The sequence below is a fragment of the Bactrocera oleae genome, chromosome 3 (assembly GCF_042242935.1).
Source record: "Bactrocera oleae isolate idBacOlea1 chromosome 3, idBacOlea1, whole genome shotgun sequence".
Classification (NCBI taxonomy): domain Eukaryota; kingdom Metazoa; phylum Arthropoda; class Insecta; order Diptera; family Tephritidae; genus Bactrocera; species Bactrocera oleae.
The window spans coordinates 9678580-9705865 of NC_091537.1; the positions used below are offsets into that span (position 1 = coordinate 9678580).

A 27286-nucleotide genomic window follows, 5' to 3' on the forward strand; every position below is an offset into this window, starting at 1 on the left:
CGAATATTGAGTTATTTCCACGTCGTCTACCTCGGGACAACTTTTGGCGTGCGTCAAAATTTTAGACCTCATACCTTATATATATTGGAGTCCGCTTGTATAACCTCAGATAGACAATTATAAATACTTGGAAAAGAAAAAGAACGCTAAAAATCGTATTTTTATTCCAAACTAATAAATTTTTTACATCTTTTAAAAAAATTCACATAAGCGTCCACTTTTTTGCCATGACTGTAATTACGACAATAGTAATTGCACTCCGAAATTCATTAGTAAATGCTCGTAAAATATCGTCTTTTGCACGCTAAAAATGCTAAAAGCGATAAATGCGCTGTAGAAAGTCAAATTGAAAGACCGCATTCACCGACTAACCGCGACAATAATGTGCAAGCGTGCTTGAGTGGCAGCGACCGCAATAAAAAGCTGCGTTGCTTGCTACTCATTCTACCGTTGATTGATGGGAAACGACTTTTAACGGTAATTTAAAAATTTAAATAAACAAAATATTATGAGAAAAGCTTAAACAATATTGCAACAAAAGCTTTAGCCGAGCAAAGCTCTAACTAGAAATACTAAAAGCTGAACTTGAAATAGTAATGTGGAGGCTTTGAGTATACTAATGCGTAATCATACATGTATATGTACATATAATACATACAACTAATAAAGGGTGTATGCGTATTTTAAAATATTTTGCGATCGAATTTATTTGTTTAGCTTTTTTGCGAAAAGCTACATACACCTATATTTGTATACACACTCGTACATATTTAATTTGCGAATTTAATTTAGTTAATATTTATTGTCCGTGCAGTGAAGCGTACTACGGATAAGACATTTTGCGGTTATTTCTAAATAAACCTACAGGAAATACCCAACAACACAGCAAATGGGATATTATCTTGTGATTGTTATTGTGTTGTACAAGTGACCTATTTGTTTTCTTGTTTTTGTGTAGATTTGCCGAGTGTCCTTGAAAAGTCGTTATGCCATCAATAGACTCGTAATGTGACACAAATGCGAAAATATCTCGACATTTAGAAGAGTACTTGTAATCCAATTGATTACATATCTGTCACTGATTTACTAAAGCCGCTTAGGAACAACACTAAATGTGGTAGATACTGGAGAGAATTGTATATGAGAGTGTGTGCCAATTGAATTTGAAATATAAGAATAAATTGCTGATATTTTAAATGGTAAAGTGGAAAGCAATCAGCAGTAGCATTCATATGGAAGTTACTATTTTCAAAACCCTATAGTATAACGTTCAAAATTTGGTTGAAAGGAAACTATAATATAGAGTTTTTATTTAGACTTAATTTGGAATACATACCCACATATGTTTATACACCACCTTATTTTTCTTTTTTGCAATTTTTGCGTTTTCAAAAATTTTACATTTTTATTTCAAAAAAGGAGAAATCAAGTCGGCTACCCTTTTGAACGTAGTTTTGATTCCATGTACCCCACTACCACCAGCTGGTACCGCACTGAACATCTCCAAACCGATATTCACCGTGTTTAGTTCTTCAAAGTCCACTTATCTTTTTAAGAATATTTTTCCCTCATCAAAAGCCACCAAATCTGTTGACTATCAATCACATATAAGAATTGAAAACTTTTATATAAGCAAATCAAGAGAAAGCTTTGCTTTTGAATTGTCGAATTGTGGGTTAAAATTGCTTTGATTCTATATAAATGAAAAGGATGGAATCATAACTGTTGGTCCTACTCTAAAAGTAGACTCGAATATTTTCATAAATGTAGAATCTGTACCATTTGGTGAGAGTGAGAGAAAAATATCGAATTTCATATACTGTACATCTTCGTCGGAGTTACCGTTATAAATTTGATGAGGTGCTCAAAAATTTTACTCATGGCATATTTAAGCTTAGATGGTTTAAGTATGCCCCAAGAGAGCATTAGGTACTGGAGCCTTCTGACATGTTGCTGAGAAGCCATTGTTTGATTCTGTAATCATTATTAAATCTTTTGCCGCCAGTTTGAACGCAAATATCGCCTGTTCCTTGTGTGGTTTTTGTAAAAAAGACTTCAGTGACCCCGGAACTTATTTCAAAACACGGATTGGTTTTCTCTTCCCACACAAAAGTTACAAATGTTTAGGCATATTTGTTTTATGCTGAACAGATTATTATATAAAGTAGTAAGTAAAGCTGAGTCGATTTAGCCATGTCCGTCTGCCTATCCGTTTGTATATACGCGAACTAGTCTCTCAATTTTCGAGATATCGCTCTGAAATTTTGCACACGTCCTTTTCCTGCCAAGAAGTCGCTCATTTGTACTATGCATATAGCAACCATACAAACTGAACAATCAAAATCAAATTCTTGTATGGAATCTTTTTTATTCACGAAATTTGGCATAGATTATTATGCAAGACAACGCTAGAATCTCTGAATATATTGTTCAGATCGGACCACTATAGCTTATAGCTGCCATCAAACTGACCGATCAAAATCAGAAAAAAAAAATTGTATATCCTTTTATGCTATAACAATGCTGCTGTCAGGGGTATTATAGCTTTGGTGCAACCGAAGTTAACGTTTTTTCTTGTTTTATTATTATTTTTTTGCTCTCCTCGCGCAATATTTTTTATCTGGTCCTGAACCAGTCGAGTCATGAAACTTTCTCTGTTTTTGCTCTTTTCTCTTCAAATTTCAGTTATTCAAATGACATAACGCTAAAATATGAGGTATGATTAATCTTACCTGACTAAAAATTGCACAACATTCCGAGCGCATTACTTAAGGTTTTGAACTAATGATTGTTGGAAATCTAATTGCTTCGCAGTTCCACTGCATTAGATACGTACGTATAAATTATTTAAGAATTAATTATTTGTTAAGGTATTTAAAAGTTTATATTAATTTTTATGAAGTCATACGAGGAAGAATGTACCAGTTAGCTCTTTTATGTTTGCGCACGTGCACTTTTCAAAAGGGATTGTTGGCTCAGTTGAATTGTAAATATACACAAAAAGCATAGAACATATATGATGAATATAGATACATATCTACAAAATGACAAATGATTTGTTTGGGAATAACGTTGAATATTCAATTAATCATAGACGTGTTCGAGCTTTGCAAAATCGCCCACAGCCATTGAGAATAAAGGAAAAATTTTCGTGACCGGTCTTAAAGCTGCACCCATAAAAGTTGTTTAGAACTTTTATAACAGAAAAACGTTTTAAGTGCTCATAAAAGTTACGTTATTATACTAATGCTAAATAGTTTATAATTGAATAATTTTGATTATCTTTTCACAACTTTTCTTTAAGTAAATAGATAATATTTTCACAAAAGTGGTTTGAGATTTTTAACTCGAATGAATAGTCTAGGTAAAGAAACAGTTATTTAAGTCAAGTGTTGGAAAATTTTAAATTAATATTAATTGTTTTAAACAAACAATGCCTTTACAAGTTTTAGGCATACGTTGCTAAGAATCAATTATATTTTTAAGTTTTATTCATTATTATGTTAAAATTATTTTTAAATAGTAATAAAGCCGTAAATATGTATCTTTGCTGTCAAATAGAGTGGCCAATTTCGTGTTTTTGTAAAAACGAGATTGCAATATGACAGCTGTCAATCATACGTAGCTGTCAAAAGCTTGCTTGTCAACGATCTTAAATGAAAATGTCAAGCAAAGTGAGCATTCTGGGTTTTCATTAGGTTAAACACTTATAAGCAATTAAAAAAAATCAAAATGAAATGAATGTGTCACAGTTGTGAGAGCAAAGTCTAAGCATATATATGCTTTGAGTTCAAGTGTGAATAAATATCCGTATTACTTATGCCTGCTCGAAAGTCGATACAGCCCTTTGGCACATTATTGCCTATATACAAGATATATGTACTTGAGAATTAGGTGAGGACCTTCATTTAAGTATGGGTAGTGCACCAAGTTGAAGTCTTAAGACCATCTACTGAGTGTTCAAAGTTTTTTTTTTGACTGAAATATTGCTCTCAGAGATGAAGCTCAATTCTCTTTCTGGGAGTATGCATAAAAAACAAAAGTATTTTATTTGCGGACCAGCTAATGGTAATTAAATTAAGAAAAACTTATTTTTGATTACCGATCTAATACTGTAATCGACCTTTTTATATTAGAACTGGGACAAGACCAACAATATTACGCACACCAAAGTCCCAAGTTACTAAGGGTGTACCTAATGAGAGTTAGAAGAACTTTGGAAGGCACCTTAGTCCAAAAATAAAAAACAAACATAAAGCAGGATTGGATAAGTTCGCGAGCACTGATAGCTCATCGTTTTCGGGTCGTGGTCACTTTCAGCCTCAAGCAACATGGATCAAGCCGACGTATATACATATCTATATGAGAAATTATATAATTATTGACAAATACGTAGGTTACCTTTTATATTTCGGGGTTTGGCAATTCTAGTTTTGCAATCTGGCAAGTCATAACTTTATCGTAAAATTTGACAATTTTTATGTAATACAAACATAGAACATTTTAACATACGAGCGCTATTTGTGTTAACAGTAACTTTTGCAACTTTCGAGGTGGATGAACGCAGTAACAGTGTACCGATGAACTTAATTAAATTTTTGGCGATGACGCACCATCAAGCACGACTGTTTATCGATGGTATGGTGAATTCAATCGAGGTCGTAGATCACTCCAAGATCAATGTTATGAAGGTAGTCAGAAATCAGTTATTGTTCCGGAAATTATTTATGCAGCATACATTGAATATTGAATGTACAATTGACTATAAAAATAAATTGTTCACTCTGGATCCCAAACAATGTGTCAATCGCTCAAAAAAAGGCTCGTGTCATTGGTCGAAAGAAATGTTAAACCAAATATGATAGCGGTGCTTCGAAACACGTCTATAATATCGTTACATGTGATAGATCGTGGACTTACGCGTATTAATATAGCCTGGAAATCAACAACAGTCGACTGTATGGGTGTTTCTAGATGAGCCGAATCCAGCAAAAGTTGTTCGGGCACGAAGCACTAACAAGCAAATGGTTGCCTCTTTACTTTATAAAACACTACTACTAATAGAACAAGGTTGAACAGTAAATTCTGACTAATACACAACCATTTGGTTACCAGTTGTCTTTCAAGAAATCAGGCAAACCAAATGCAGAAAACGGATCACTCTTCATCACGACAATGCGAGCTCTTACACATCGACTGAAACAACTGTATTTTTGAGCACTCTGAACATTGATTTGAGGAATCATCCACTGTATGTTATAGTCCTGACTTGGCACTGAATGACTTCTTTTTATTCCAGTACGTAAACAATAAACTAAGAGATCACATTTTTCGACACCTGAAGTTGCGGTAGCTGCCTTCAGAATGCATGTTTTGGCGATACCTTAATCTGATTAATAAAAATGCTTCGACAATTGGTTCAAACTCATGCAAAACTGTATAGATCTTAATGGAGAATATTTTGAAAAACGATTAAGCGATTTTCGATTATTAATATTTGTTTTAGTTCTTTAATCCCGAAATATAAAAGGCAAGCTACGTATTAGGCAGGAATCCAAAAAGCAATAGCTTAGTTTATTTGGGTCTTACACTGCTCACGACTGACTCATTAGTCCCTCTAAGATGCTGAGTCGAAAGGGAGTCCTTGCTGAGGTTATGCCTGTGTCCCATCTTATGATACAAAACACTGTTAAACGAATTCGCGGCACACCCAAGTATAACTGCTATACCCTAATATAAAAACATTACCCTTAAAAACATAGACGATATACAAAAAAATTCCATTTCATTCACTACAATAAAGTTTTATTGTTTTTTAAGTACAAATTGCTTATTCACACACACATACAAACATAGAGCGGGAACAGCAATCGATGGAATGGTGTAACCACCTAAGACTATTGCAACAGCATTAATAATGCAAACAACTAAATAAGACATCAACAGCGGGCACAACAACAACAACAGCAAATAGCGATAGCAACAACAATAAATATAGCAAAAACAACGCCAATATGATCAACAACAATAAAATACCCCATCAACTGTCATATCAAGTTCATAAACTAATAAACCAGCGACGTTATGAAAGCAAACCGAACGCCACAAGCAACAACAACAGCATGGCAGCGTGTGTGTGAATTGTATTGCGCGCCAACAACAAATTAATAGACGCAAATAGAAGACAATGATGACAATTACACTAATGAAATCAACTTAAATGCAACGCTTGCAACTTAAGCACAACAACAAACAAACGTATATATGTGTAAGTGACAGGAAGGAATTACAAAAAACAGCAAATAATTGTAATTTAAAAAAAAAGGAAAAACAACAAAATGTTGTTGTAAGAATGCACTTGCATGTAACTCGTTAACGGCTGACATTTGGAAGCGCCAGCAAACAAGCATTTTCATTAACGAATGGCGGTGGTTGTTGTTGTTGTTGTGTAAACGAACACCTTCACACTTGCACATGAGCATACATATGTACATATGTATATATCGGCTACTTACTTGTGAATGTTTAAACAAGCAATATGAACTTTAGTGCACATTCCCCTTTTCTTTGCCTTCTCCTTCTTATTTATGCCACACACACACAAATTTATCACCCGCGCTAGCTACACCACCGTTTTTGCAGTAATTGCCTGCCTCCCTTTCACTATAAAAACGGCGCAGTGTTGCAGAAACAAAGTTGGCAACGGCCATTGTTCTTCTTTGTTGCAAATCGCTCGCACGTTGCATGTTGCACATTGACAAGCGCAACAATTTATTTTCGCTTCGTCGCGTTCAAACTGTCATTTATGTTGACAACTGTAAACCGAGCTGTGGCGTGTTGGGGTGTGTCGGTGGTGAGTGTGGTTGTCACGAGTCGCAACAACAACAACAAGAATGCCACAAACGACTGAGTTGCATTAACAGCAGCCGGACTGTTGGGTGGTAAACAAGCATTTGCTTATAAAAATACATATGTACATATAATATATAAATGCATGCATGTACATATGTATCTATGTATGAGGTTTACAATTGAACCTGAAAATTCGTCAATATTGATGGACGGCATACAAAAACGAAGTGAAGTGACAAGCTCTGGAAGGTGTGGCAATGAAGATTGCTTATGACAATGTTTGCGTTGTGATTTTAATCGAGGCATACATTGGGGCATATGACGGCATTCAGATCGCTGAGGAAGATGGAGCTTAATGTGGGTTGACAATGAGGTAAATCGCTAATTTAAGCACAGACCCATTTTTATGTTCTCTATGTGAGTTCTCTGCTTTATTTGGGGATGCGAAAATGTGTAAATAATCAGACTACAGCAATAAGGGAAGAATATTTTCTAAATTACTAAATGAGGTTATGTCAAGCGAGTGAGTATTTAGTAACAATTGGGCGCTCCTCATTAAGCGTCTATCAGAGTCCAAAAAATCAGGAGTAAGTCTGACAAGTTCTTAATATCACAATAAATATATAAACTTCATCGAGTAAAACTGTTCCGAGACAAGCTTTCATCGAAAAAGCCTCGCAACATTTTAAATTCTTTTTTTTGCGAAGCTTAAACTGACTTTAATAGAGAACAAAGAGAAAAATATAAAAATCGAGTAAAGCTTTCCAGCGTAATGTTTTCACCAGTAAAGCTTCGTAACTTGTTAAACTATTTTTTTTGCGCAATTAAAACTGATTTAAAAAGAGAAAACAGAGAAAATTCGTCAGAAAAAAAGAAGACACCGATTATTTGAATCTGAGTATATTTAAACCACAACGATTTTGAACTACATTTTATAAGGCCGAAAAAAGCTTTCATTGGCAAAACTTTTTAACTTGCTGTTGTGCCCTTTTCATAGAAACCTAAAACTGTTTTCAAGAGAGAACACAAAAAAAATTATCAAAACTGAAGAGATGTTGTTCTTCGAAACAAAATATTGTAAGAAAATATTTTAAAAACTAACAATACACACTACGTATAATAAGCTTCTTAATGTCAGTGAAAATTTCGATGAAATTCATCTCCTTCTAAAATCCCTTTTGCTGTCAAATTAAACATTTCAACTTCTTAAAGCTTCCTAAGCTGCATAAACCTCAAGAACATTGAAAATTCTTGTCCACTTTAATATTAATAATTCACATAAACCACAATAACACACGCACAATTCAAAGAAACTAATTCATCTCAAAGTTATGTATACAGTATAGCTACATATGCACGTTAGGGTGGTGCTTAAATATATTAGAAATACATTGTACAGTATACAAATAAAATTTGTTTACAAGACGTTTTAGATTTCTCTCAAATCTATCACATTTTAGATAAACAGCTAATTTTATATGTAAGTACCACGCTAATATATATGGAAATACCACGTAAATATGTGCCTAACATTATATACTTTTAGTGCGTGGTAAATGTGTGAAGACCAAGTACTTATTATTATTATGAGTATCAAGGCTACATATTTAATAATAAGAAGAACAATTTTCATAGATTGCACGTGTGAATAGATAAGTAGCCTGTAGGAAACATAAATGCTGCATTTTACTTGAGTAAATGATAAATGTGGTTTACCACTTATTATTATAACGCTCATAATGAAATAAGAGTTATACCTTAGCGTTAAACAAAACCAATAATTTTTGTATATATTATATATGCCTTCGTTAAGGAGCACAGAAATTTTGAAAAAACAATTTTAATTTTCTGCATATTTCAAATATTTTTAGAGCTACAGCCTTCTAAGCTATAGCCGCTCAGTTCAATCGACTCTAACAGTTTATCTTTAAACGCGTTTTTATCGAAACAGCAAACGACCAAAATTTTGGGTCAAATTTCACTTTTTTTTAAATCACCGCCATTTTGTCAATTTTTGATTTTTTTCCGAGGTAATTGTACGCACAATATCATCTAGAGAGAATATTTTTTTTTGTTTCATCCACGGAAAAGGTCGGTATCACTGCAACAGTGCAGCCCCTAGTTTATTTAGCGCCGTCGCAAATCATGTGCAAGTCGAAAAATTTAGAATTTTTTAAGCAATTAGAATTTTTTGTTATTCTAAAAATCGCGATTTTTTTGGTTTGTCACCTTAATATTCATGTAGACTACGTACAAATTACTTAGCGGACATTTTCAAAATTTTGTAAATGCTGTCAGTTCTTCAAATATTTACTTATATTAAAACTTATTTACTTGTGTGTATGTATTTGTGTAAAATTTTGTATAATCTGACATGCTTCACGCTTACTTATCAGCCCACCACAAGCTTGTGGCAAGTTTTGGTGGCTGTGAAAGCGAAATTAAAGCCGCTAAGTCAGCGAAAACTTTTGCTAGAGCTTTATACTTTGGTTTTGCTTTACATTTTTAGTGGCATGAAAAATTTCTCTGGAAGCTGCAGATAATTTGGTATACATACATATCTGTGTGAATGAAGAATAATAGAAATTTAATTTATAAGAAAAGAAAAGTAGATTAAATTTTAGGTTAAATTAAACTAAGTACAACAATAAAGTTTTTAGTAAACTTTGGCTGATGGTATGCTATTTTCACCTAACCTTTTAAAAAATTCATAATTTTTCCTGCAAAACCCGGCGTGCGTATACACACACACACAAGGTGCTCCCTGCGGCACTTGCACGTGCAAGCTTACACACACTCGTATAACACATATTATGTATAAGCATTTTCCGAGGTGACGCTCCTCTGATACGTAGCATGTGTGTATATGAATATAAGCATGACCTAGTCACTTAGTTATGCAGATGGCGAATCAAAAAGGTCAAGCCGGCAGTGAACTTCTTAGCCTGGCAACCAATTTATCAGCTTATTGGTGTTATGCTTTACTTCGTTGTTGTTGCAAATGCGTGCAAAACTTACCGTTATGAGCGAGAGTGAAGCAAATATAAATTTTTACGACTTTTTGCCGGCGAAAGTAATGGACTGGCAAGGAAATGAATAGGAAAGTTATAAATAAATATGACATGCCAGACGGGTAATATTTTATAACTGAAGAGAGCAGGCAGAAGTTACTTTGGGTTTGCTGAAAAACTTTCACAAGTACTTAATTCAACAGAGAAAAAAATTTTAAAAATTATGGAATTAAAGATTTAATATGCTGAGAGGGGAAAAAAATAAAATCATGGTATCTTCAAAGTCCAAATAAACCTTACATAACGAAATATATCTCAACATCTAAAGTTATCTCTCAACATAAAGTTATTATAGGCTGTTGTTTGGGCGATCTAACCATGTTCGGATCAATAAGTAGTAGGTAAGGATAATGCACATAAATATAACAAATTAAGTTTAAAAATAATAAATATATCCAATGAAAAACCACAACAATTTCACGCACATCTTTAGCAAGCATATCACGCAAGTAATTATATGAAGATTTATTTCATGCGAAAATGTGTGCTCCAACGACAAACAAAAACAATATTAAAATAGCTACAAAAAGCAACTGTCAGTTTTGCACAAATAACAAAGAAGGTCATTCAAGGACATTGTCTTAATTACTAGCAAGCACGGCATTAAAGAGCAGCTGCTTACTCAAAGGCGGAGGCAAAATGTCACCTTATGACCTTGACTGACTTTTACACCAGCTGACACGCAGAAAATATAATACCATATACCATAAATGCAAAAATCTAGTTCTGATTGCATAAACGTCAAAAACAAGCGCTTTGAGTAATCAGCAGCAGAAACCAACCAAATTTAGCGTGCTTCAAATCAATACCCTTTAAAAGCTTTCACTTCATATCTACTAATTAATACAGTCATTTTCTGTTTCATCACTTGCTGCCATATACCTTATGGCATGCATGTATACATGGTTATATTTATATATTTATATATAAGCAAGTGCGTCTTTGGAAATTTGACTGCAATAATCATTACTAATTGGACGTCACTCATACGCCATGTCAGCGCCATACTTTCAGCACCATAAATACGTATATATGCACTAGACACACCCTAACCATGTGTCTGCAGCAGCTTTAGCTCTTTTAATTGCAATCGCAACAATTGCTGACTTAATTAGGTGTGCACACATGCATATTACAGTTAAATTACTAACTCATTTACATACTATACACATATAGGTATAGACTTATATAAAATACATACATAGGTTTCTTATATGCAGCTGAAAATGGCAAGAAAATTAGGTCGAACACGCGCTCGGAAATTGAGCAAAATTTAGTCCTTGAGTCAAGTGTCAAGCATATGTTTGTTGCTTCTTGAATGAGTACTTTTAACGGAACGTTCGTTGGCGGGTGGAAGGAGGATTAATGATAGGAAAACGAATATTGAAAGTAGTATAATGAACGCTTTCAAGAAGAAGTTAGTTAATTAAATTATTGAAATATGTAATTTATACTTTAAACACGTTCATTTTCTTTGACTAATTACTTTTTGCATTATTTAAAAAATGCTCGTTTATATTATATAATTAGTTTGGACAATAAAATAGTCGTCATACTTACACATTTCCCTCCTAAATGTAGGCAACATTTTTTAAGAGTATAGAAGTACTATAAAACAAGAATCCCATCGAAGCTGGAATACCCTTCACATATAACGAAGTTTCCGTATAAGATCTTGATTTTGGTCGTTTAGTATGTATGGCAAATGTATGATATAGTAGTCCGATCCGAAAAATTACTTTAGATATTGCAGCGTTGTCTTAGAAAATAATCCATACTAAATTTCGTAAAGATATCTCGAGAAATACAACAGCTTACCGCAGATGGACTTGATTCCGATCATTCAGTTTATATGGCAGCTATATGCTATAGTGATCCAATATCTCAAAACCGGAGAGACTAGTTCGCATATATACAGACAGATAGATGGACATGGCTGAATTGACTCAGCTCATCATGCTGATCACTTAGATATATATTTCATTAGGTCTTCTGGAAACGCCTTATTTAATTCTGATAAAGTCTTAGCATTTCATTTTTTTTAAAATTATTTTAATATAGACTATATGACGTCGATCGCCAGCGAAAGAAAGAAATAAATGAGATTGTTCTAAAAATAGTTATACCTTGGCCGCGTCAGCAAACCAAGTGCAAGAAGCCGGCAGACATTAAATATTTCCACATAAGAGAGTAATATATGTTCATACATATATGTGCAAGTAGATGTTGCGTACGCGGCATTAAAAATAGTTTTCACCATGAAATAAGCATATAAACAACATGTATGTAGGCAAATGTACAAATATATAATATTACACATAAATAAAGTCTCTGTCTCATAAGTGGAAAGCAAAGAATACAAGTCGGCAAAAATATGACTAAGAATAAACTAAAAGAGAAGTAAGCAACACTAAGACAATATTATAAGACAAGGCCATATTTTATTAAAAAAAAAGTCTAGAGAAGTGGCGGTTAGAAATTAAATTGCTCACTAAATACTAGAAGTTCAAAAATAGTGTGGTATGCACACGTAAATATATACCATATATAATATTATATTTATGTAATCGCGTGTAAATGCTTACATGACATTGTGTAATAGTGGCGCATATAATGAATAGTTTATTACATTCATTATTCGTATGTCTTCAGTTAGTTGATGCATTCTTATATGCTCCACAACACATTAAATCTTGAAGAGGAAATTACATGTTACGCATACGCCATGGAGTCCGGAAGTGCGTGGGCCGCTCTCTGATTATTTATCGCTTATGATATTCATCGCGTCAAGTTCAGGCGGTGAAATAAAGGTACTTAGTTTCTCTCTCTTGCCTACACGCACATTTAGTGTGATGATTAAGGTAATGAATGTCAATTATTGTTGTATTTATGGTTGATGAACTTACAAGGAAACTGAGTGTTTTAGAATTGCCTTCGGCAAACACTTTGCATTTAAACTATACTGTTGGTTTACTGTTAATTGTTTTTTTTTTTAGTTTTTATAAATTCGTAAAATTGTGTTAATTATGTTATGTCTAGATTATTGATAAGCTGTCATATTGGAAACGATTTAAAATCGAGCGTGAATCAAATAAATCTTAATTGCATGTCAAGTGTGCTGATAATTATAGCCATAATTGGTGATTACAGATACAGTTAGGAGATCACATTTGGACGAGAGGGATATATGGGATATATGGGGAATATATGGTACTGTTTTGAAGCAATATTTAACAATAGTTTACAGATTTATTGAGAACACACTACGAGGTGGATTTTACAGTTACTGTCATGTAAGAAGTGTGGAATTTTGAACTTATAATAACATGTGCAAATAATCAAGTTTTTCATAAAGATGTAACTCAATTTATTAATTTTTTCTGTAAGACATAGAAACAGGTAGAAGGAAACGTAGAAAATCCCCTAAAGTCTGTTCGTCTTCCCGTCTGTATATATGCGGACTAGTCCCTTAGTTTTTGAGATATCGATCAGACATTCTGCACTATTCCGTTTTTTCCCAAGTAGCAGATCATTTGTTGGAATCGCCGAAATCGGCTTATTATAGCATATAGCTGTCATATGAATGATCGAAATCAAGTGCTTGTATGGAAAAATTTTTTAGTTGACGAGATATCTGCCAGAAATTTGACATAGATTTCGACAGATTACAATCAAGTTCTTGAAACTTTTTTCGATTTGTGAAGGATATTCTAGCTTCGTTGCAACCGAAGTTAACGCTTTTATTTTTGGTTTTGCTAATTTTTAGGTATTAACAATATTTATTAAAAATGAATGTCACCTCTAGCTAAAACTTAGTGCTTCAAACGGTTTCTTCACATGATATATGCTCAAAGACATCAAAGCAGAATCTCCGATATATCCGTTGTTGTTGTACGCTATATCAATTCGAATTCAACCGTTATTTTTATGCCACACACACATACATACAAACACATACGCAAACCATTTCGGTAGCAAGTTACGAAAATAAATAAGCTTTGCTGCACGAATTAATGACGCGTGTACAGTTTAAATAATTTAAATTCATCATGCGTACGGATAAAAATATAGACAAATAAATAGATTGCACTATATACATATATATATATAAATATCACAGCAGATGTGATGGACGGTGATGTGAGGCTAGCAACTGAGACGGGGTCAACTATACACACAAGCATAAGTAAAAATAAATATAAACTACAATACCAAAATGAAAAAAAAATCAAAAAAATAAATAAAAAAAATACAAAAAGAAAAATCATAAAAAATAAAACACCTAAAATAATATCAAATGCAAATAAGATTAAGTATACACATATAAATAAACGAATGTGTATGCGTGCTTGTAATTGTGTTATAAATATTTGTGCCATTTGAAAGTGAATTGCACTGAGTTGAGCTGAACGAATAGCCGCATTATAAAGCGCCCACTAACTAGCGGGACCAAACGATTCGTTATCACCACCCGTCTCACCCACAGCACATGAGAAGAGCGCAAGATGTCACGTCAGCCGCCGGCCGTCAGTGGTCCGCTCGAGTTATCTGTCTGCAAACTTTGTAAATAATATGATATATTTCCTTTTCTATTTTTATTTTGTTTTCTTTACTTTTCATCTTTTACTTTTTACATGTACCCGCGTGAGAAACTCAATGAAGCGTAACCAGCTGAGCTGTTTCTTCAAATATGAATGCGCCATTTAAGTAACGAAGACACCCACTGGCCGTCACGAAAGTCAGTCAGCGAGCGCCCCCAATCGTCGTTTCCGAAGACGCATAAACACAGTTTGCAGCGGTGGTCTCTATTATAGTGCTAAACATATCTAATGTAATTTTCAGAAAGTTAAATTTATAAATTGTACTCGCTTTGTTGGATATTTATGTTTCTTTGGAAGTGAACGAAGTGCACATATATATATATATATCAATCCTATACGAAGATATAACAGTTTTGTATATCCATACATATAAATGTTTGTGAGCGCGCCTGATTGTCACGTAAGCTTTCGTTTCAAATGAAGGCGCCTCGTTTCAAGGAAGCTGAGAATTTGAGTATTACTTTGAAATTGAGACTTTTTATCGCGCGGAAAGAGTTGAGCTTACACACATACAATATCAAGAATTTATATTATTTGAAACCATATAATAGCTCTGAATCATTAGCAAGTATATCACTTTAATATATGTATATGTACCTAAAAATATCAGGAAGTTATTATGAAAAAATCTTAGTTAGGACTTTTAATTGAGTTTGATAATAGAATGGTAAAAGTTTTGTAAGCCGGCACCGTGAAATTTCGTTAAAAGATTGAGCAATGCTTAAAAACTGGCAATCAATCAAAGAGAGTATACATGAGATTTGAAAGAGTTTGTATAAAATATGACGAGGCAGAATATCGACTGTGTCATCCGCAACAGTGGAAAGCCTGGTGAAATACTGAAAAAAAATAGGCTTTCTCTAATTCTAGGGTACTCTGACTTGCACTACAACCTACGAGCGTAACGAGTTCTAACTTTCGTAATGAACACGAGGAACGTAGTACTTGACATTACCCTGAGTAAAGACCTTGCGATTGTACTTATCACGCAGTGGAGAGTATCAACAGAGCGTTCAATGACAAACCGACAGAATCGTCAGTTTCGCATTGGGAGTTGAGGTCAAGAACCCCTATCCATTGGTACAATAAATTCAATAATATCAACTGGGATACTTTTAAGGAATACTTTAAAATTTCATCTGAGTAGGGTAGATCAGCTAATCGGTGGTGCGACGGCTAGTGCAGATTAAAAGCAGGATCACTAAGACAAACCAATATTTATATAGATAATATAATAATATAAAATATGTAATTATAGACGCGTACTACTGCAGCTGACCACTGAAAACGATCACCAACAGGCTTAAAAGCCCTTGACGTACAAACTAACTCTTGTAACTCAGAAAATCGGTTCGTAAGCTATTTAACAAAGCAAAGGGTAACGGCAACTGGGCAGAATATAAAAGCTACCTGACAACCTACTATAAGGAGATAAGGTTAGCAAAAATAGAGAATTTTAGCAAATTTTGTGAGAACATCTCTTCGACCCCAGAGGTGGTAAGGCTACATAAAACTCTGGCCAGAGGTATGATTGATACAGTTATGGGAAGAGCAAGAGCCCTCTTGTGCACGCACTTGCCAGAAGCTTTCCAGGACGAGCATATTCTACTAGTGATCGCGCACAAGCCAACCCGCTCGGCTTGCAAGAACCTAGAAGATCGCTAATAGGGTAGAGAGAAGAGAGTGTCCCATCTTGTCAAACTGATGACGTACATGTGTGAGTAGTGGAAGAGTAATTTTCATACTCAAGGTAGGACGGAAATACTACACACTGGCAAATTCGTTCAGGCCGATTGGTCTCACCTTATTGATAACCAATTTTTTTTGGTCTCAGAAAGATTGTCATAAAAATATAGAATGTATTTTAGATCTTCGGTTACTTAAGAAGTATGTAAAGAACTCCACAGAGTTTTATGCAAACAGTTCCGAACAAAAGCTACTATCAATGTTATCTTTGCTCTCAAGAGAGATTCTAATTTCCAATACTGAACCAACCGGTCAACTATTCCTACAGGAAACGAAAGAACATTAGCGATTAAATGTATTAAAAATGACTCCTACATATAAAAATTGTAAAACTAAAACTAACTAAGTGTCAAAGAAAACTTACTGCGGTTGTGGAAAATTTTCATCGATATTCTTTGCGCGAACTCGTCGCTGGCAAATGCGTTTAGCAACCTTGAAGCGCATTTTCAGTGTCACCTTCGCTTTGTTGTAGTTGTTGCGACCGATGCTCTGATGGTTTACCGCTTTAGCAAAGTCAGTAGGCGTTAAACGCTTCGTATTACCGCTATTCGTGCAGGTGTTTGCAGGTGGATAGCTATTATTGTTACCGTTCGTGTTGCTCGACTCACTTGCATGCGCATTCCCATTCGAGTGTTGGCTAGTAGGCGTACTTGTTGTTGTAGTTGCGGTAGGTACAGATGGTGCTTTAGTGACAACCGCACACGTGGTTGTGGTTTGCTGAGCACCCTCAACAACGGGTGCAACGTCCGTTGTGCAGTCAATTGAGCTTCTGCTTGCCGTCTCGGCTACTGATAATGCAGTCACACTCCCTTTATCCTCCGTCGATTCTAAGTCCAACACCACCACTGGCTCCTTCACATCCCCCTCCGCCGCGCACAATTCAGCGATTGGCGTTGCGGCTGCTACAGATGTTTCCAGCGTTGGTGTTGTGACCGCTAGGTGTGGCGTGCCCACAGGTGAGTGCGTCGAAACGCTTGGTGTGGGTGATATTGGTGTCGCCAACGCTGATGTTGGCGTTGTTGTTGTTGGTGCGGATATGGCCGCCAGTGCGAGCGCTTCGTTAGCCGTTTTGATGGTTTAACAGTAAACGATTTTCAAATGAAATCTCGCTATTGCGCTGCTACACACCGTTATTTGCCTATTTCGGTGCTATTTAATTACACCGAATGCGCTGCGTTTTAGTGCGTTTCGGTGTACGGTGGCGAGTTACTTCAAAGGCAGCACGCGTCGTCGGCTAGAATTTGGTGCTGTTGCTATTAATTATTTCAGCAGGGAATACTGCAACGCTGGCGGTTCGTCTAAGCGTGAATTATTAACTGTTGCAATGCTTTCGGTTAGGTACAGTTAGTAATTAGTTTCGTTAGTTTTTGTTTGAGATATGTTTGAGTTTAATTTTTGAAATTTATGTGGTTTTTTATTTTGCAATAAAATATGAAAACTAGGAGTTTTACATTGGAATGTTTTTCCAAAACGATTTTTTTTAATTAATTTGTTAATTAACAGTTTTTTAGTAATATTTATTTCGTTATTACATACATCACATAAACTAAGTAAAATTATTTGTCATTTTAGTTACAGGTACATTCGCTCACAATCCGTTAATATACTTCTCACTGCCAAATGTTGGTATCAATTAGAGCATTGATTCAATTTAAATCTTTTTAAATTATTATTATTGAATTTAATTTTTGAATTTTAATTTTTTCAATGTTAATTTTGTTATTGTAGTTTTTTTAATTCTTATTTTTTAATTCCAAAATTTTAAATTTCAAGTTTTTTAGTTTTAATTTTTTTATTTTAAAATTTTTTTCTCAAACTTTTTAATTTGTTTATTTTAAAATTTTTTTCTTCAATTTTTTAATTTTAAAATTTAAAAAAAAAATTTTTTGTTAATTTTTTTTAACTTGTTTAGTAGTAATATTTTTGTTTAAGTTTTTTAAATGTTTTTAACTTATTTTAAAATTTTTTAAATAAATATTTTTTAGTTTGTTTTTACAATTAATTCGTCAGTTTACATTGGTCACTTCTATAAAACACCTACCGCACTTCAAACCTTTCTCTTGTACATTTTAAATGTTTTTCTGCACTTGGTTTTCTGTTTATCTCTACCTTTATTATTTATTTCTTTGAATATTCGTTTTATCTATGTTTATTATTTTCTTTTTTTATTTTTGTATTTTTTCCACACAACTGCTTGTTTATTTTTTTGTTCTGTTAACTTAGCCGCATATTTTTTGCACTAATTTTTAACACTTTTGCCGCTTTTACACTCATCGGTTTACACGCCCTGTTGCACATTCACTCGTTACAGCTACGTGGTTGGAATTTTCAACTTGTCAATATTTAAAAATTGTTGCTATTTTTCTCATGTAACAAAGCACAGCTGTAAAAATTTGAAAAAAAAATAAGATTAGCTTCCAGCTGCTGTCGCAATAACCAGCCACCACCACCCGCACCAACACCTTCAGCAGGCAACGCAAGTGTGTATGTGTGCGCGTTTCGACTTTGGCACATAGTAAAAATAATGAATACAAAAAATTTGTAAAGTTTAAAAATATATGCGGCGTACATCGGCATGTGGCATGCCACACTGTGTTATAAGCCATAAAGACCACACGCAAAACTTTGCACTCTCGTTAAGAGCTGCCACAAAACATAACGCCGAAGCGTCAAGCTTACGAATTTACGTTTATGAGCCCAAAAATCTCAATTCAGTTCAAGAAGAAGCAGCGCAAATGAGTGAGCAATACTTGTGACGCGATAAAGCCGCTTTACTGTCTCACAAATGTGCATATCGTAACGGTAAAAGTATTCAACATGTGACAGCTGACAGCTAACGACTGACGCCTGATGTCTGACAAAGCACCAATAAGATTTGGGTTTATTGGAAATGGAATCTCAAATGTGTTGCAGTCGAATGGTAGAGATTTCAAAGCACTTCACAGTCGGGAAAACAAGTGTCTGGAGAGCAACTGTCAATCTTAATGTACAGTTGATATGCGTACTAATTGACGGTCACTTAACTATCAATAATTGTTTCATTTTACATTCGATTTTTCTTTTTTTGTGTTCCTGCTTCCAAAAAGAACTAATATTTACTTAATATGAAAAAAAAAAATCAAGAGAAATTGATAATAGAAGTAGAGACAATTTTTAGTGGATATAATTTGAAAACAATTGCATTTGCGAACCTTTTTTTTCTCAAGTAAGTAGTAAGTGTGCTTGTTCCAAGAAACCAGAAACCCTAAAATGTGGAAAAATCCCTATATACAGTATGTGTTTTCCACCGCGACTTTACAGAAAAAAATTGAACAAGCGTCCAAATTATACGACAATTGTTGTCTAAGACATTTCTTTCTTATAAATTAAGGTTTGAGAACGTACAAGTATACTAATATTCGTTATATGGCGCTAGAAAGCATATATTTATCTAACTTTAAAGCTATAGATAAAGCTATTTTGTGAGTGTTTGAAGTAAGAGAATACTGCGAAGAAGAATAATTATGTACTCAACAGTGATCCACTATATATTCGATAAAGAAGGTCTCCGAATATTCATAATTTTCATTATACAATTTGATTTCAGCCCAAAATTTCGTTTACTCTACACTATGCATCGAGTCTTAGGCCTAACAAAACAGTACGAAGTAATGATTCAAAAGCTTTTTATCTAAAACCCTTACATTTTTACACCAATGAGAACTTGAGAAGCAATTTTCATAAGGCTATGTACATAGTGGTACACAAATAGATTTTTAAATGCAGCAGTAATCCAATAAAAAGGAAAAATTTTGGATCGCTTCAATAATTGTTGCCACATGTTTTTGTTTGCATCTAACGAAAAACTACATACATATGCATATATAAATAAATACACATAAAGTAGATGTATAATCGGTGAAATTAAAGTTTTCTTTTGTGTTTTAACTATTACTTGATATCAAGTGCATTTGAAATTGGACAGCATTCTTTAGCAGCTGCAGATTTTAGAAAAGTCACAGTCTTAGCTGTCACTGAACTCAGTAGCTCGTTTGCCCTGGAAAACCGGTTCACTGACACAATTTATGAGGTGGTTATCCAAATGCATTTTTCATTTTTATTATTATTGACTACAGGTGGTTGCTTACAAATAATTTATGCAACACAATTTTGTGTTTATTGCTGGCTAGCATATAAACTTATCTGAGCAGGTTACATATAGTAAGATATGTGAATACATCAAGTGCTTAATATTCAAGGTGCAAAGAATATACTAAGAGAGGTATGTTTGTCTTTAGAGATATTAAAATATACTATGTGACAAAATAATGGCCAACTATGGTTTATAGTTTTCATTAAAGAAGCTGTGTAAAAATATTCATCGAAGCTAAAAGATGTAGATATGATTCTTTCGCAGAACGAGAACGAAAAACGAATATACTTGTACTCATAATTATTTGCAAACCATATTGCACTTAGAAATCGTGCAGATCAAAGCGGATTATTAAGATGTGAATATCGCAACAGAGTATATATAGGCATGTCTATATTTTCGAAAGGTGCCAGTAAGGGTCAATATTATGCAAACAAACAATTAACGTTTCAAGTTCTACAAAGTATAATGATCAAACTACTCGTAAGAGAGAAAACTAGGACCGATCACTTAAGAGATGTGTTAAAAAATATGCTAATTAAATTTCTTAATAAAATATGAGTACTCTGCTATATGTATATATGACTCTTCATTAGAAGGAAAGAGTTTTTTACTGAAAATTATGCTGTGGTCAATTAAATATTATCTATCTTACATATTTTTTTAAACTCTTAAAAATGTTTGAAAAATCATTAAATATTTGATTCGGAATGGCTCATATCTTCTATGAGTTCCACTAGTACAAAGGAATCAACACTCTCTTCCAGCCAGCAGCATCTAATTATAATTAAAATCACACTTTCCACATTAATTATGTATTTATATCAGCATCTAAAATTCCAAGTTTAGTACACTGAGCAACTGTTGTGGGTCTCTTCCTCCACATATTACTTTAAAACTGTTCAAAAAAATAAAATAAAAAAACGCTTATATTCTGTAGCAACATGTGGCGAGAGTATAAAAACGAACAAACAGAGTAAAATGGTGCAAAAGTTTGCAACTAAACACAAACTATGTTAGAAAAAAATTTACATGAGCTGTGAAGCAAAAACACCGAAGCAGTAGTATGCTCTGCGCAAATCTCCCGAGTGCTGCTAAAATTTGTTTTGACCACGCACACACGTGTGCAGTAAGTGGGTATAAATTGAGTGACAGGATGCTTTGTGTAGACATTACTAGAGAATTTATGTGCGTGTGGTTATTTAAAGAAATATGTCGATGTAAGCGATATATTAGGGTAGTTATTAAATTCTAAACTTTTCAAAATTTAATTTTTTATTCCACACACAATTTACCTCATTCAAATAAGTGTAAAACAGGGCATAATAGAAGATACTTTGAATTGTTCATCCTTTGTTTCTGAAAACCCCCTGCATCATCTGTCAAATTAGTGAATAATGAATTGACTCTGAGTGCGAACTTTAGAAAATTATAGTACTCATCATCGTCGGGAAATATGCTTTTTATAGAACATGAATGTCATTAATGCTATAACAATTTGTTGCGCAAAAAGCTCTATAACATCTCTCAGATTGAATTGCTACCGCAATAATTTCAAATTATATTGCTTCCAGAGAATATCTTAAAAATTTGAAAAGTACTGCAGTGTCGGGAAGACAGTCAGGCTTTCACTTAGCGCTCGGGACCACGCTTTTACCAGGGATAATGGGATGCCCAACTCTTTCCAGTGTGAGAGCGCTTCAAAATTAGCATTTTTTATAACATTATCCATTGTAGCCAGATCGGACAAAATAATAATTTTTGGGAATTTAAATTAAAATACCCATCATTTATAAAGATTAAATGTTATTATACATGTATCCGTTAAACATATGCAGAAACTTTTTATACTCTTTTTTTGTGATTTTGTGATATATTAAACAGTTGATTTTTGAACTTTCAATACGTAATCAAAAGAACAAATGTATTAGCTCTCAATTAATAAATGGTTTTAAAAATGTTCAATTGAAAATCAATACCACTTAGCATGACATCATAAAAGATATCATCACATACATTTCAATTTCGCGTTTTCTTTCATTTTCATTGTTTTCCAATTTTTGTTAGTGATCTTCAACAGCAGCACAAATCTCTCTGTTTACATATTTTTCTGTAGGATTTTAATCTGGCCGTCCCTCTTTTTCCAATTGCTAAACGTCAGACCTACTGAACTTTGACAGTTGCTTGAGTTCAGTAGGTTTTGACGTTTATCAATTGCGCTCTAATTTCCAGTGAGAGACGAGTAGGGCATCTCTTTATCTCTGCTTTTACATTGAATAAAACAGCTCTATAATATTCTCACTCTTCCTCACTCTCATTCTTCCTCACTCTCATTCTTCCTCACTCTCATTCTTCCTCACTCTCACTCTGTCTGTATCTGTCTCTTTCTCTCTCTGTCTGCCGCTCGCTGATTCTCCCTCTATCTTTATTTTCGTGCCACTCTCCCTCTCTTTAAATCTGAAACTAGTAAAGCACTCGTTATGGTAGCAGTTAAATGTCAATTTTCAGTTGTAGTCCTCAAGAGTATTTAAAAGGAAAAGAGGAGAAGTTTATACCCAAGCACATAAATGTGCGTGTCCATTGTGAACGCTTTTTTTAATTTCCGCTTCAGCGCTTTGTGCGTACATATGTAAATGTGTATGTAATTGACAACGGCTATTATGACATTTAATATTTATATTTCAACCAATGTAAAGAAATAGAATAATTGAAGGGCAATCCAGGACAATGCATGCAGCATTGAGCTACATAAATATATACAAATAAAGGTAAAAAAAGCACTAAAAAGTAAATACAGGTAACAAAAGAAAAGCCAAAAAACTAAATGAATAATAAATGACTGAATTGACAGTGAAATTTGGTTGAAGGCACGCAAGCATGTGGAAAAGAGTGGGAGCAACCCAAAAAAAGAAGACTACATGGTTTCTCAAACTTTGCGGAATACAACAAATACAGTTGAAAACTAATATTGGAGCACGTCAGGAAAAAATTAGTAACTGAGGGATGGACACACCCATACCCTTTAGACGGACATATCCATGCCCTTTAAATAATATATAAAGCAATGGTGTGGGGTACTTTTCCTTAAATGAAGTTAAAAGTCATAGCCAGAGGAGGATAAAAATATTAAAAATATATATTCTCTTACAAATACCACAACGGAAAAAAACCTTGATAATTTATTAAGGTGCCGGTTCGGCATTTATTCAGAATATTAAACAAATATTGTTTGAGCACCTCCGAGATCGGTTCCATAAAAAGAACGCCGGTTGTGCACAAAAAGATGTTTACGACTGAGCTTCTATCGGTAGGTTATATTATATCCTTATAAAATGATTTCTAAGACAAAATGAACTGTACAAGTTTCCTGAAGCTCTAGCAAATACTTCAAAAAATATCTAGAGTATTGAAAACGAGTGTTTTAGGCATGCGGTCAAAGGAAAAATGGGGAACTACATATCAAAATAAACCATATCTTTCCGAACTTGAAATTATTTATATTTTGAGGACCTTGTGAAACTTTATTTCGAATATTTCAAGTAAGGATACAGAAACTATTGAATTAATAGAATAAATCCCTCAATGCAACATCACAAAAAAAACTCAGTAGTAAAAAAAATTTTTTTTTAATTATGGTTTTCGTTTTTTACGGAGAAATTATACTTTTCACTATATTAGAATAAAGTTCTGATACAGAGCGGGCAAATTCACGACATTTTTCGATAGCATTTGCTTTTTTAAAAAATCGGAGTGTTACTAGATTTTTAACGAGTTTGCATTTTATTCTGAAATAAAAATATTTAATATAATAATATTAAGATATAAGGTACAATTTATCCGAAAATGGTACTCGATTGGCCGAAATAATCTTATTTAATAACTTTGGTGTAAGACCCCGCCAGAAAAAAGCAATTTGCAAGAAGCATTCCAATTTGTTTTAATCTTAAGATTAATCGGTAATATCATAACTTTTATTTTAGTTATAGAAATAAAAATGTGAAAAATCTTAAAGCAAAATTAGAGCTTTAAATAAGCTTAATTCAGTAAAGTTCACTGACTTCAAGTTCATCAACTCTAAAAAACATCAATAGAAAACTCTCCGCAAGCTGTGAATTGTGGGTATGTAAATAAAGATAAAATCAAAAGTAACGTTGGTTACGAGCTGCACTGAAATCTCCAATAAATGAAAATAATTTCGCTATTGGTTATACAACACCTGTTGTATTCACATGTTTGTCGGTCTGAACATTTGTATGTATTTGTTTCATACAGTTATGTTCAAGCAGCCAGTATTTATAGAAAAATATATATGTACATTGAATTGAAAACCGAAGATTGGATTTAAGAATCCAAAATATTGTATTTGTAAATAATATACCAAAATTTTCACACAAAAGCTTTATTTAAAATTTTATTATTCATATTTATATATATACATATGTATATATATCGCATGCTAATATCTATAATGTTACTATGGAAAGTTCGGTGAAGTGTCGTAAAAGTTCCACAAATCGATTTTGTAATGTATTTGTGTTTTAGCACAAAATCAATTTAATACCCAAACTAGAGTTGGGGACACATTGGCATTCATTTTATTTTATTTTATAAGGAGTGCGCATGTAGACCTTTGTGCTGATCCCATGACATTTTATGTGCTTAAATTCTAAATAATTTTTCTTTACGGGCTTCTATTAAATATTTTCTACCATACCCGCACGTTTAGAAAGCTTTTTAAGTATATGCATAAGTGTATTTACATTAGTTGGGAGCAATCTTTTCGAAACTTATAACACAAATTGTCTGGATACCAGATTTCTGTAGACGGTTTACAACATATTGCGTGGAGTTAAGAACATAAATGGCATTAAAAGCTCTGAAAAAGCTCGTTTGGGTGCTTTCACTGTAAAAAGAATTAAGAAAAGCTTTTCCGAAAGCCCGTACTTTCAAACAAAATCGTCAACATATAAGTTTTTTGTGCTTACTTAGTGCCCAGTTTAGTTGAGTTTGAAAGAAATAAAAAACAACAGAGAAGTAATACAGAAAATCTACAAGGAATTTGCCATCCAAGCTATAAATGGTAGTAGATATTTTTTGTAATCGAATGTTTAACAGGACAACTAATTCTAGTCTATTTTCGCAAGCTTTTTCCAAGTTTCCAACACTATATCCTAAAACAATAAACGATATATGAAGAAACTCTTTATTGAAATGAGTTTTATGACAAAAGATCCTTATATTCTAGTAAAACTCAATTTCAGATAATTCCCCAGGACACTGTACCGCCTAAAGTATCCTCTGAACAAAATTTCAAAGTCTTTCATATCCCTTAAAATTTCACTTATAGCGAAGTGAAGAAGAGGTTGTCATATATGATAAAGAATCTATGACTTACTTGTAGTAGTCTTACTAAAACTTTTCTAAAGACTAAAGTTTCCCATACAAATTGAGACACTCTAATATATTGAGTATATATTTACATATGACAATTGTGTACACTCGTATAAATACATAAATAAGTTTCTCTCATAAAAGAATAAAAAGAAAACGCAAATAAAGTGAGTTAAGAAGACGCTGAAGACACTTAACGCGTGTCATGAGTTTTTATTTAACTTTAAATTAGATGATTGTACTCGAATTTGTACTCATATAACCGTATTTATGTTGAAAGCACACTTTCAATGACGTTAAGTAAGTTGTGGAAATGTTCGAGACGAAGCGGTTTAAAAATGTTACAAAATATATATATTGGCATTTGTCCCTGAGATTGCCCTTTCAAAGACTAGATAGGGCGAAATCATTATAATGCAATGCTTTGGATCTTAAAGGACTCGAGGAACGAGGTTGTCGGGTAGCAGCCTACGCTGACAATGTTGTCTTTATAGTTCAAGGAAAATTTCTAAATATCGTCTACGAGCTAAGGGTACCTCAACGGGGTGTAAAACTGGGCGAATAGAAGTGGCTTAGCCGTCAACCCAAGTAAAACTAAATTTTCATTTACCAGGCGGTATGAAATCCCAGACGCGCCTTTCCCCTCATTTGGAGACTCACATCTTCAACCTGTTGATAAGGTGAAATACCTAGGGCTTATCCTTGATAAAAAAGGAGGTCAAATATTGAGGGTAGAGTAAGGAAGTTAACGCTTGCGTCGCAGAGGCTACTTGTGGATGTGTGGATGGTAAAGAGTTGCTAGAGAAGAGGCGCAGTGAGGTTTTAGAAGGAAAGGTTCTTTACGCAAAAATGTATAAATCGAAAACATCTTTTATTCGTGGATAAATAAAGAAAATTACTTGAGCTTAATACAAAAGAGATATAAAATTAAATATTAAAAATTAATTCACATTTTCCTCAATATTTGCATATTTTCTTTTACCTAATCCATAACCACTAACCTTTGGCTTAACTAATAATCATCAGTCGCATTTATTTCCTTTGATGAAATATATACTATATTATTCAATTCTTTGCGCTCATCCGCTTTTTGCACGCTTCTTTCGCCGCACAACAATTTCCTAAGTAACTTTATTGCAAACAACTATGTTTGCAGAATTTTTGGCATCCGGCATACTTTACTATTTGAGTTCTTCATGTAAATACAATGAAAATGGCTTATGAACCAGCACAATTTGGGGCAATTGAAACGGTTGCCACCACCGCATCTAAGCAAAGGAGGAAGACAGAGATACCCTTGGGAGCTGCATGCTGATTTGTACAAACACTAAAAGGAATTTCCATTGGGAATTAAAGATTTGTGAGCCTGGAGCGTTCGAAGAAATCGGCTTGTTGAGCGGAAGCTTGCAAAAATTATAAAAAAAAATTCCACTGCGGTTTATCTATAAAAAGTAAGTTCATAATTTTTAGCTAGAATAACTTTTGGACAGAAC

At 33.7% G+C, this 27286-nt stretch overlaps 1 protein-coding gene across 2 annotated transcripts in view; it reads right to left on the bottom strand.

Moving 5' to 3' along the window:
- Positions 1–27286, bottom strand: part of hoe1 (OCA2 melanosomal transmembrane protein hoepel1) — a 66891-nt gene that overhangs the window by 22611 nt on the left and 16994 nt on the right. Inside the window, exon 1 of one of the 2 annotated variants that reach the window (XM_070107421.1) lies at positions 16635–18018. The exons of the other annotated variant lie outside the window; for it this stretch is intronic. Within the exon in view, the coding sequence (XP_069963522.1) occupies positions 16635–16714 (80 nt within the window). The 5' untranslated portion in view covers positions 16715–18018. Of the gene's footprint in view, positions 1–16634; positions 18019–27286 lie in introns of those variants that run through there. 2 annotated transcript variants of the gene reach the window in all.